The following is a 13,487-nucleotide window of genomic DNA, read 5'->3' as shown; positions in this document are numbered from 1 at the left end:
CCTTCCTTCCTTCCTTCCTTCCTTCCTTCCTTCCTTCCTTCCTTCCTGGGAAGTTCAGCTGATGACTTTATATCTGTGAACTCTCTGCCTGCCCATCCACAGTGAGATAGATGGAAGAGAAGCATGTTATATTTCTGCCTTCTCTGGAATCTCATTTTCTGTGGCTACATTTGCCACTTTTTCAAGGAATCAGTCTTCTGGTTTGGGTGAGTTTGAAATGATAAGATACATTCAGAGATCACCCTGGTTAAATTTCTGATATCATGATGGCTCTAAAATTCTGCCTTATTATTCCCTAAGTGTATGTTTGGGACCCCAAGACATAACAACGATTCCCCTAGCATCAAGTACATAAAGTCACCTGAGACAGTAAATCTAGGGGAGTTGCACATGGTGGTAGCCAAGGGGTATTTGCGTTTCTATGGCTGAAGCCATATCACCCCACCATTGAAAAGGGTTTAGGCCATCAGAGTTTTTTCGCAAGAAAGAACTATCTGGGCATACCCAAGAGGTACCTAGAGTCTCCACTGAGGTGGTGGGGGGTGGTCCTTAATGAACCTGGGGTCTATGGATAGATTCAAGAGATCCATAAACTTGGATGGGGAAAAAAAATGACATCTTTATTTTCACTAACCTCTAAACGAAATTGAGCACTTCCTTCAATTATGAATGTAAGCAACAGACATCATTCTGAGAAAGGGCCCAAAGCTTCATCAGATTGACAAAGGGTTTCATGAGACAAAAATGATTAAGAGCCTTTTTCAGTAAGGCTATGGTCACCTCTCTCAAGGAGAAGAGAGAGGGAATGTAGGTCATTCAGTAAACATTAAGGCAGGCATGGGAACAGAAAGGGAATTAAAAAAAAAACAAAACAAAAAACCCAAACCTACATTGTTAGAACCCAACAGCAAGCGTGGCTAACCATCATGCACATATCTTTGATACTCTCAGATTTTTCAAAGCTAGAAGGACCTTCAGCAGCCACAGAGTTTAACCCATAACTGAAAAACAAATCTCTATTACAACATACCAGCACTCCCACTCTTGCTTAAGACCTACAATGGGGGGAAAACCCACTACTTCTCAAGTCAACCCATTCCATTTGGGGCCAAACCTAATAGTTAGGAAGTTTGTCTTGACATCAATTAAAAAAAAACCCCACAACCCTTTCTAATTAAAAGTAGATCCAACTATCTAAAGAATAGATCTAGCTATCTCTAACTAAAAGTATATCCAAGTACATAAGTCTTCTGGGGTTTTTGAGAATAAATACTGGAGCCTATTTCCTCCTATCTCTCAGTAACTGAACTCTTTGACATATGAAACTGCCATATCTACTAAATTTCCACAGTTAAGAGTGAGAATCATCATCATCATCTTCAAGATCATCATAGATTTATGTAGTGTATCAAGGTTTGATGCTTTAAAATGTTAGTTGAATTGAATCCTTCATGCCAATTCAACAGTTAAAACATTTATTATTTAGGAACAAAGGAGAAGATCTCATGTCCTACATCCTAACAGGAATTTGATTTATATTATATTAGGGTAAACAGCCTGAGTTGATAAAAGAATCATGAAGATGCTCCACCCAATAACCATTACGTACTAAAAAACAAAACCAAAACCAAACCTAAAGTGGTAAGCAATCTCTTTGCGACAAATGGACCAAGGGTGGCAATACCGTTTGGTAGAAAGGACAGTGGTTCTGAATTGGAAGACTTAGGTTCAAATCCTGCGAGCCATGTGTAACCTTGTGAAAGTCACTTAACCTCCCCCAGCCTCAGTTTCCTCATATGTAAAATAAGGGGGGTTGAACTAGATGGTTTCTCTACGTTCTCTAAAGTCAGTCTCATGAGTAGATAGCTAATGTTTATAAGGGTAATTAATGTTTCATAGAGAAAGGATGAAGGGACCAAATGAACTATCAAATTTGCGAATTAAACTAAGGAAATATGAAACCAGCAGGAAGAGCTAGAACCAGATGGAAGTCTTGATAATCCTATTGTATAACATATTTTTTTTATTATACAAAAACATTTTTTCAATAAAACCTCTTATTTTTCAATGAAACCTCTTGGTTTTGGGGTCCCTTTCCCTCCACAGTTTTCTCCACATGTTCTAAGATTTCATGAAATTGCTATCCTTGCACAAGATACTCCTATCTTCCAAATGAGAATTTTTACTAGTTGTAAAAAATGATCTCTCTCAGGCAGGTAGGTGGTGAAATGGATAGAGCATGGCCCTGGAATAAGGAGGACCCGAGTTCAAATCAGGCACTTGACAACTACTATGTGACCCTGGACAAGTCACTTAACCCTGATTGCCTCCAAAAAAAATTATCTCCCTCATCTCTACCTCCTGGTTTCCTAGGTTTCATTCAAGTTTCAACTAAAATCTCATCTTCGGCATGAAGCCTTTCCTGGTTCCGTTTAATGCTAATTAATGCCTTTCCTCTGAGATTATTTCCAATTTAGGCTGTATGCATATCTAGTTTGCACATGGTCATTTGCATTAGACGGTTTGAGCTGTTTCTATTAGACTGTAAGTTTTTTGAGGGCAGGGACTGTTTTTGTCTTTATTTGTATTTCCAGTATTTAGCACAATGACTAGCATATAGTAGGTACTTAATAAATGCTTGTTGACTTGACTAGACTTTGAGCTCCTCCATTAGACCATGAGCTCCTAGAGGGTGGAGACTATGTTTTTTCCTTATTTTGTATCTCCAGTACTTAGCATAGTGATTGGTACATAGTAGATGCTTAATAAATTCTTTTTGACTTAACTTTCTGGAGTTCTTTATAGAATTGTAGAATCATTCTTTTCCAATGCTGAATTATTTTTTAACTCATATGTGTAGAGTTTCCATTTCACCCCCTTGTCTCCAACTTTGGTTAATATTATTTTCTCAAGGTTGCATTGTATATTCAGCCTTGGTTTATTTTCCATAATGGAGAATTTTTAATTATTTCTTCTCACCATGCTCCAGCTTACACTTTCATGAAGTCTAGATAGGATTACTTTTTAAGCAAAGGCATGGCCTAACGATGGCCAGAGTGTTTTCCTCATCTGGTTTCCGTGACTGAATGTCTTACTATCCTCATTGGTTAACTCTGTTTATTGTCATTCAGAGCCCAGAGAATCAGATGTTCAATCTCTATAACTCTATCGAGATACAGAATTCTCAAAACTGTTTTAGTAAGAGAGCTATGTGTTCAGAGTCTAAAGGAAATGGGAACATTAGAGGAATTTAAAGTGCTTTGTTCCTCATATCTGTTTGTTTTTCATGATCATTTATGTTGTCAAGGAATTCAGGGTCCATTTGTCACAAAGAGATGCTTTCTCTGTGAGGGGCATGACATTAGATACAAGTAGGATAGCTAGGTTGGAAAGACAGAAGCAAATAAATGTGAGGCCAATGCAATTTTTACTACTTAACCAGAATTTCTGTGGGCCTGATGATTTCCAAAAACCATTTATATAGCTCTGTTAAACAGTAACAAACCTTGCATATATCCACTGCCTACCAATACAGAAAACTGTTGGTGATCTTCCAATAAGTATGACTTGCAACACCTGTAAAGCCCTTGGAAAATAAGGTGATTCCTTTTTTCTGGCTTTGATCAAACAAGCTCAAGGAACTGGGTTTACTTACAACTTATGGTGATTCCAAGCTCCACACTGTGCTTCTTGGGCAGCTTCACATGAAATGTTCCACTGCTCGGAATTACAGACTCTGTAATGAGGAACAAAGTTGATTTATGATATTTACAGGACACCAGGAAGGATATTGAGCACCAGCAAATGAAAATGCATTAGGAGAACTTGAATCATGATTGCCAATCATGAAATGTGGGAATGATGGGAAAAGGGGCTAACTTCTGTGAAATATACTCTGGCTCCAAAATGTTAGTGACATACATATTTTATGAGAGTATGCATGTCCAGCAATAACATTCCAGTTGGCCTACTTCTCCCTTTCTACTCTACTTTGCCAAGTTCTATCATTTGAAGCCCAAATTAAAGGCCACCTTCTCCATGGGGCCTTGCCAGATAATTTGTGCCCTTGAATCCATAAACTCAAATGATCAATTTTAAAGTAAATATATCTCCCATCCCATTGCAATGTGGGGCCTACTTAAGTTATCCATGGCGATAAAAAGGACATAAATTGTCTCTTTGACCATCAACTAGGTGGTCAGTGGATAGAGTGATGGACCTAGGCCCAAGAAGACTTGAATTCAAATATGACTGCAGTTATTTACTAGATGTGTGATCCTGGGCAATGCACGTAACCTGTCTGCCTCAGTTTCCTGAACTGTAAAAGAGGATTACTAACTGTCACCTACCTCTCAGGATTGTTAAGCAACTCAAATGAGATAATAATTGTCAAGTGCTAAGCTCGGTGCTTGAAGCATAGTAAGTACTGTAAGCAATTATTCAAACACTTTGCAAACCTTAAACTCTATGGATGCAATTGCTGATGTTGTTATTGTTATTTTAGGAGGCTGGGATCTCAAGCTGGAAAGAACCATTTATAATACAGATGAGGATACTGAAGCCTATAGTCAGGATTCACACGTAGGTCTTTGTAACTTTTAATCTCATGTTCTTTTCTCTATGCCATTCCCTTTTTAACATTCCCCATGAATCACAGGAGAGAATTGCCTATAATAACAAGAATAACTCATCGTCGGCAGGCAGGCCACTCTGCCAGGCTTATATGTCATTGTGAAAATGGACATTGTACACAAAGGCAGTATTTCAGAAAGCCTTTAATCTTCAGCAATTCTCTATAAATACCCTTGTTAAAGTGGGAGAATTGAGAAGAGAATTTTGATTCTCCGTGGCCCCTGGTAGCAACTTGAGAGTAGAGATGGTTTTATTTTTTGGCATTTGTTCCCCAGAACCTGACACATAGTAGGTGCTACATAAAGGTTTACTGAATAGTTAATATAGTTAATTATTACATAATAATAATTATATATAATTAATTATGTATTATATAATTACACATAACATATAATTAATTATATAATATATAATTTTATATAATATAGAATTAATTATAATTAACTAATTAATAAGTAATAACAGTTAATCACTATGTGCTTAAGGCACAGTGCAGTCAGTAAAAGCAATGGTAAAGAAAAAGGCATTCTCCCCTCTGGCTTCCTACAGTTGCCTTCTTCATCATCCTCTTTCCTCTGATGAAACCTGTGGCTTTTCCCCCAAACCTGCAGCTCTCCCCACTTTCCTCCCAACTGTCTACTTATCAACTTCCTAAAATTGCAAGTTGTTGACATTGAAGAGTAAATAGTTTTGTGTGATCTGTAAATTTGAGGTAGTGCTTTTATTCCACAAGGGAAAAAAATAATCCATTTACTGATTGATTGGGTTGTTTGTGAGGAAAAGAAAGCAAGTTGGAGAATGAGAAAAGAAATGTCAAAATCCCATGAACAAAATATGAAGCATTAAAGAAATTTAAGATAGTTTGCTTCTCTTTTCACAATCACCGGCACCATCAGGAAATTCAGGGTCTCATCATAGAAAGATGCTTTTTTTCTTAGTCCAATGATGGAAGAGGGAGAATTGGGATCAAAAGATATGGGTTAAAGTAAAACTGAGGGCCCATGCAATTTTTAGTACTCAAAGAGAATTTGTGTGGGCATGATTTTCTTCTAGAAAATGTGTATTGAAATCTTTTCTTTTTAAATCACATTCATTTCTGAATGTGTCCCTTCCCTACCCATTAAATTATCCCTTATAACAAAAAAAAAGTAAAAATTAAAACTAAAAAAAGAGTTCAGAAAAACCAGTCAACAACATATTGTTACTCAAGTATAATATGTGTAATATCCTATACCCTTGATTGCACATCCTTAGCTCTCCTCTGCAAAATAAGGGAGGAAGGTGTGCTTTTTAAAACTTTTCTCCAGGTCCAAGGACCTAGTGATTTTCAAAAGCTATTTGTGAATCTGTATTGAACCATAACAAAGCTTGTATACTTCTATCTCTTATTCCTAAGTAGCTATCATGATGACTACAAATACGGAGAACCAAACTCTATTTGAAAAAAAAATCTACCAATTCAATGAGGAATATTTACAGAGAATTATCAAAGATCCAAGGCTACATGAAATACTGCAGTTGTGGACAACTGCATTATTAATTTTATTATAGGCTAATTACTCCTATGATTCACCGGGGATGGTGTACAGATATATATTTATATTTAACAAACTTTTATACAGTGCCTACTATCTGCTAAGCACTTTATACTTATCTTATTTTGTCCTCACAACAGTCTTTGTGAAGTGTTATTATCTCCATTTTATAGATGAGGAAAGTGAGGCAAACAGTGGCTAAGTAACTTGCCCAAGGTCACATAGCAAATGTCTCAGGCCAGATTTGAATTCAGGTCTTCCTGACCCAAGAGTCAGAACTCTACCCACTCTGCCTAGCTGCCTCTGGACAGAAAAGAGCATCGGAATTGAAGTTAAGAGGGTTTGGGTTTGAATTTTGATTCTATGTGATGGTGGACAAGTCACCTTTCAGTCTAGGGATTACAAATGCAGGAGTAGCCTTGGAAATGCTTTACAAACATTATCTCATTTGATCCTCACCACAATCCTATGAGGTAGGTAATACTAGTAGACATTTGTTATGGCACTTTAAAGTTTGAAAAGTCTCTCAAGACTTCATGGGTCAATTTAATGTTTCCAATTTTGTTCATTCTAGAGCGCCATTTTTCATACATCACCATAGCCATAGGAATGCAGGGTGATGCCATCAACTTCAAGTTGCACTCTCTTACAAAAGCCCAGTATTTTAAGACCGCCATTTTCCCAGTGAGTCTATATAGCTATGAATCATGGACACCACTATGAACCACAATCTCAAAAGAATCAAAATTATGGGTGACCCAAAGGGTAACAAAAAATGCATCCTGGTACAAGTTTTTCGCATCATACTACTATCATCAAGGATAAATCTGACTAGAAAAGGAGGTGATTGAGTTGGTCATGTAGCAAGAACAAGGGCTAACACTTACACAGAACAAGTGTTACCCTGGAGCAAAGATTACAGAGCATTGTTTATCTCTCCTTGAAAGGCAGCATGCCATAGTAGATAGACTGCTGGGCTTTATGTAAGAATTGGCTACATTCAAATCTTCTGAGACTTACTAGCTGTATGTGTGTCATCCTCCCTGAGCCTCAGTTTCCATATTGTAAAATGAAGGTCACATCTGTAATAATCTCTCACAGGGCTGTGATCAAGCTCAGTTGAGGTTATATAGATAAAATAACCTTTTCAAACTTCAAAGTGCCATAAAATTATCAACTAGTACTACCCCCCTCATAAGATTGTGGCAAGAATCAAATGAGATAATATTTGGAAAGCACTTAGCACAATGCTTGGCACCTAGTTGTCGTTCAGTCGTGTCTGACTTTTTGTGACCCCATTTGGGCTTTCTTGGCAAAGATACTGGAGTGGTTTGCCATTTCCTTTTCTAGCTCATTTTACAGATGAGGGAACTGAGGCAAACAGGATTAAGTGACTTGCCCAGGGTCACACAGATACCAAGTGTCTTAGGCTGGATTTGAACTCAGGAAGATGAGACTTCCTGACTGCAGGCTATTCTCAGAGTCATCTAGCTGGCACACAGTAGGTGCTATATAAATGTTTATTTCCTTCTCTTCTCTTCCATCCCTCTCTACGTAAGATTAACAGAAGGATATGGACACAAAATGGAAATGGTGAGAATTCATGAAGAAGTTGAGATGAGTATTGCTAGAGGGAAGGACCCAGTGAATTAGTACTCAAATTCTATTTGAGTACTAAAAATTGCACTCTGGTTCAGAGTGTTGGGGCTGACTGGGGTCTGACTTTTAAAGTATTAGCTTTTGAAAAGCATATGTTGGAGCTAGAGTCAGTCTAAAACAGCAAACATTTATTAAGGGCCCAGTAGGTACAAGTCTACCAGTCACTGTGCTAGGTGCCAGGGATACAAAGATGAAGAATTGCAGAGTGTCTGTCCTTATAGTGCTGGGCCTGAAGTAAGAAAGACTCATCTTCCTGAGTTCAAATCTGGCCTCAGACATTTACTAGCTGTGTGACCCTGGGCAAGTCACTAAACCCTGTTTGCCTCAGTTTCTTCATTTGTAAAAAGAGCTGGGGAAGGAAATGGCAAACCACTCCGGTATCTTTGCCAAAAACTCCAAACGGGGTCACAAAGAGTCAGGACATGACTGAAAACCACTGAATAACTGCCCTCAGAGAAATTATCTAATAAAGGGGACACGACATTTACATGAATAGTATGATCCAAAGCAGGACATGATGAAGCAAAGAAGAAATTCAGTAAAGTTTCTTTAGAAAAATATGGTGGCAAAATTGTGGTGGCAAAGAATTGGAAATTGAGGGAATGCCCATCAGTTGGAGAATGGCTAAACAAGTTGTGGTATATGAATGCAATGGAATACTATTGTGCTGTAAGAAATGGTGAGCAAGCAGACTTTGGAAAAACCTGGAAAGACTTATATGAACAGATGCTGAGAGAAGTGAGCAGAACTGGGAGAACGTTGTACACAGTAACAGCCACACTGTGTGATGACTAACTGACAGACTTAGCCCTTTTCAGCAATGCAAGGATCTAAGGCAACTCCAAAAGACTCATGATGGAAAATGCTATCCTTATCCAGAAAAAGAACTATGGAGTCTGAATGCAGAAAAAAGCATATTATTTGCTCTTTCTCTCTCTTTTTTTTTGTTTCTTCTTTCTCATGGTTTCTCCCATTGGTTCTAATTCTTCTTTACAACATGACTAATGTGAAAATAGGTTAAATATGAATATACATGTAGAGCCCATATCAAATTACATGCCATCTTGGGGTGGAGAAGGGGGAGAGATAGGGAGAAAATTTGGAACTCAAAGTCTTATGGAAGTGAATGTTGAAAACTAAAAATAAATAAAATGCTTTAAAAAAAAAGAAAAGAAAAATATAGAGGGAAGGAGGGGAAAAGGTCAGAAAGGCTTCATGAAGGAGAATTATTTTCTATCATATCCTGTTCTCTCTCAACACCCTTCCTAGTGACTTCATCTTCTTCCGTAGCTTCATTTATCACCTCCGTGTAGGTGACTCCTAATTCTGAATATTTAGTTCTCATCTCTTACCTAAGCTGAGACATTATATCTGGGCTGGGCCTTGAAGGAAGAGAAGAATTTTAATAGACAGAGAAGTCTATTCCAAAAATAGGAACAGCTATAGTGAATGCATGGAGGTAAGGAAAAGAAAGATGAGATTGAAGACAGGCCAACAGTCCAGTTTATATATAATATAGGGTAGATGAATGGGAATAGTTTGCTAGGATGTTGGAAGGATGAGTTTGGAGGGCCTGCCAGGCCAGAGTAAAGAATTTTTATTTGGTTTGACAACAGAAAGCTACTAAAGATGTTTAAACAGAGGAATAACGTGGTCAAACCTGTGCCTTAGAAAAGTTATTTTTGTAGGTCTGAGGAGTTAGATTGGAGGCAGAGAGATCATTTTGGAAATTCTTACTTCCAGGGAAGAGGTGAAGAGAGCCTAAACTAACCAGGGTGGTAAGCCATGTAAGTACTGAGACAGATAAAAATAGGATATGTGTATGTGTGTGTGTGTGTGTGTGTGTGTGTGTGTGTACGTATGTATGCATATATATATACGTACACGTATATATATGTAAGTGTGTATATGTATATATGTATAGATAGATGTATATGTATGTATATATGTATATGTATATATACATATATCTAAAATTTTAAAAATTAAAAGTTAAAATATTTTTTTAAAAGATAGACATACAGCAGTGGTATGATCAATGGATGTTGGAAATTGCATACGCAGCTGAAGGAGGGAAAAAATGTCAAAGATGACTCTAATATTTTGAGACTGACTAGAAAAATGGTGTTGCCATCAATAGAAATAGGGAAGGTGAAAAGAAGAGTGAGTTAGGGATGACGGTGATGAATTCAATCTTCGACATGTTAAGTTTGAGGTACTGCAGAAATATCCAATGCGCATCATGCATCTGGAGACGTGGGACTGGCTCTCAGGGAGAGATTAGGGCTGGATATTTAGAAATTGGGAGTCAGCTCTACTGAAACCATGAGAGTGGATGAAGTCCCTAAAGGAGAGAGTACTGAAAGAGAAAAAGGAATGATGAAAAATAAGGTAAGACTGGGATAGCAGAAAGGGAAGAGAGGAAAGCAAAGAGGGGTAGAAGTGAGTTTTGGCACAGATCTCTACCACCTGGAGAAAACCTAGGACCTTGCACTCAGTAGGTGCATAATAAATGTTTTTTGGGTTGTACTGATGGACTGAAACTGGGTTCTTATTCAGGAAGGTGAGATGTATGTGTCAGTGTGTGTATGTGTGTATGTATGTATATGTGTGTGGGGGGGGGGGGGAACAAAACAGAAAAGTGATGGACATGTGACCAGGGATGATCCTGGCACTAGTCTATAAAGGGAAGTTCATGGAACCAGAGTAATTGGAAATCCTAGTTATATAAGTGAGACCTTTGAAACATGCTACCCTATAAGCACTGATCTAAAATAGTGACTTTGTTGGTGTTGTTCAGCTGTGTCTGACTCTTTATGACCCCATTTAGGGTTTTCTTGGCAAAGATACTGGAGTGATTTTCCATTTCCTCCTCCAGCTCAATTTACAGATGAAGAAACTGAGGCAAATAGGCTTAAGTGACCTGCCTGGGGTCACCAGCTAGTAAGTGTCTGAGGCCGGTTTTGAACTCACTGAAGATGAGTATTCCTGATTCCAAGTCCAGTGCTCTTTACCACACCACCTAGCTGCCCTAAAACAGTGACTTATCAATTAGCAACATTTAGGAATGGTGAACTTGTGAAAACTTCACCAAGATTAACCACAGTAATGGCTCCAGGTGATATTTTCAAGTTGCTGGAAAACTCGATCTGATCTATACAATCTAAAAAAGTCAAAAGATCCAAAGTTGTGAGCATATGTCAACAAATTGGCATCTTTGTGGAAGCCGGGGCTGTAACCTGCTCTTTTAATGCAAGTGTGATCAAATTTCACATGATGACTGTTCATATCAACATATTTGCAAGCTTTTCACATGAGGGGTTTGAAAGAATCAGAACTAAATAGGGGGGAAAATGCTCCAATATGGTAATGTGGCCATTAGTTTTTAGGGATAATGGAGTAAATTAAGCAAATCAAATTTGAAAACAAATGATGCTTATTTGCTTAGCATCCCTGTGACCATGATGTGTTTTCTCTCCACCCTCTTCCATTTTCTTCTTTTGTTGACATGTGTAATTAAAAGCACATTTGTGTAAATAAAGTCTTTTCCCCCTTTCTATCCAATTAGTTGGCTTCCCCTCCTTAGCACGGCATGAGAACTGCCAATTCAGGACTCATCACCCTGGAAGAATGCAGGAGATTAAAAAGACTGGCATCACTGAGTAAAAGAGATTAATAGGGTAAGGAAGATGTGTTAGCTACCCTCCACACACCCCTCCTCCAATGCTTTGAAGTATCTACTAATAAAGAGATGAAATGAGCTAGTCCTGAAAGGCCTTTCACATGAACTCATTTCCAGAGCTAGTTTTTCAAATAAAGTCAGAGGCTTCAAAGACCCATAAGGTTAATCTAGATTGGAATTCAAGAAATGAGAGTTGGAGTAGATGATCTCTAAGGCAGCTAGGTGGTATCATAGTGCATAGAGCACTGGACTTGGAAACAGGAAGACTCATCTCCCTGAGTTCAAATCTAGCCTCAGACACTTAACTAAGCTGTATGACTTTGGACAAGTCATTTAACCCTCTTTGCTTCAGTTTCCTCATCTGTAAAATGAGCCAGAGAAGGAAATGGTAAACCACTCCATATCTTTGACAAGAAAACCCCAAAATAGGACCATGAAGAATCAGACAGTATTGAAAGAACCAGAGAACAGCAAAAATCCCTTTAAGCATCTATGTTTCAGGCACAGTGCTGGGTACCCGGGACATCACTATAATAAAAATAACAATCCCTATTAGGACAGTACATTTTAATGAGGGAAATAACATATCCATATGTAGGTACATAGAAGATTCACATAGAATGGATGGGAGGGCAGTAGCAGCTGAAGTGAATGGGAAAGGCTTCCTGAGAAGATGGTGCCTGAGCTGTCTTAAAGGAAGCCAGGAAGTTTATAAAAGTGGAAGTTATGAAAGAGAAAGAAAGAGAGAGAGAGAGAGACAGACAGACAGAGAGAGGCAGAGAGAGAGGGAGAGAAAGGCAGACAGAGAGACAAAGAGACAGAGACAGAGAGACAGAGACACACAGAGAGAGAAAGAGAGAGAAAGAAGAGAGACAGAGAGAAAGAAGACAGACAGATAAAGGAGACAGAGAGAGTAGAGAGACAGGGAGAGAAAGAAAGGAGAGAGAGATAGAGAAAGAGAAAAGAGAGACAGAGAGAAGAAGAGAGAACGTGAGAGACAGCAAGAATAAAAGAGAGTGCGAGCACATTTGGGCATGGGCGAGAGTTAGTGCCAAGTCACACAGATGGGAGACAGAACATCCTCTGGCCAGTATGGCAGTACCAGAGAATGAATGGAAGAGAGTAATATGTTAAAAAACTGGAAAGACAGGAAGGTGCCAGGTTGTGAAGAGCTTTAAATTCCAAATAGAGAAATTTATATTTGATTCTAGAGGTATCAGAGAACCATTGGTATTTATTGAGCAGAAGGGTTGACATTGTCAGACATATGCTCTAGGAAAATTATTCTGGCAGATGTGTGGAGAATGGATTGGAGGTGGGGGGTATGTGGGACTTGAGGCAAAGAGTCCAATTATAAGGCCATTGCAATTGCCCAGGTAAGAGGTGAAAAGGACATGAATGAGAGTGATGGCCGCTGGAATGGAGACAAGGGGGCATAAGGAGAGATGTGGCAGAGAAAGCTGTTATAAGATTTTGCAACTGATTGGATATTCACCTTGAATGAGAAAGGAGTCAAACATGATACTGAGATTGCAAACCTGAAAGAATGGGAGGACGGTGATGACTGTAATAGCAATAGAGAGGTTCGGAAGAGGGATGGACTTGGAGGAGAAGTTAATGAGTTCTGTTTTGAACATGCTGAGTTTGAGATGCCTATGGGACATTCAGTATGCAATATACAATAGGCATATGGTCATGTGGTGCTGAGACTAGGGTTGGAATCATCTGCATGCAGATGGTAATTGAACCCAGGGGAGCTGATGAGATCACCAAGTGAGTGAATACACAGAGAGAGGGGATGAATCTGCTGGAAGAGCCTAGAGGAAACGGGATCAAGGGCACATGGAGAGGGGGTGTGATCCTGGCAAGGAGAAAAGCCACCTCATGGCTAGAAACAGAAGGAAAGCAGGAGGGAGGGAGGAAGAGACAGAGAGACAGAGAGAGAGAGTGAGGGAGACAGAGAGAGAAAGAACAAGAGA

The 13,487-nt window shown here is 38.8% G+C and overlaps 1 protein-coding gene across 4 annotated transcripts in view; it reads right to left on the bottom strand.

Moving 5' to 3' along the window:
• The window catches only part of GRIP1 (glutamate receptor interacting protein 1), a 790,436-nt gene that overhangs the window by 97,679 nt on the left and 679,270 nt on the right, over nucleotides 1-13,487 (bottom strand). For all 4 annotated transcript variants that reach the window (XM_027854162.1, XM_027854159.1, XM_027854160.1 and 1 more), the window contains one exon: nucleotides 3,656-3,736. In XM_027854162.1, the coding sequence (XP_027709963.1) occupies nucleotides 3,656-3,736 (81 nt within the window). The remainder of the gene's footprint in view (nucleotides 1-3,655; nucleotides 3,737-13,487) is intronic.

Source organism: Vombatus ursinus, unplaced genomic scaffold (assembly GCF_900497805.2).
Source record: "Vombatus ursinus unplaced genomic scaffold, bare-nosed wombat genome assembly UNPS02010320.1, whole genome shotgun sequence".
Taxonomy (NCBI): domain Eukaryota; kingdom Metazoa; phylum Chordata; class Mammalia; order Diprotodontia; family Vombatidae; genus Vombatus; species Vombatus ursinus.
This window is presented reverse-complemented; position numbering and strand designations above follow the sequence as displayed.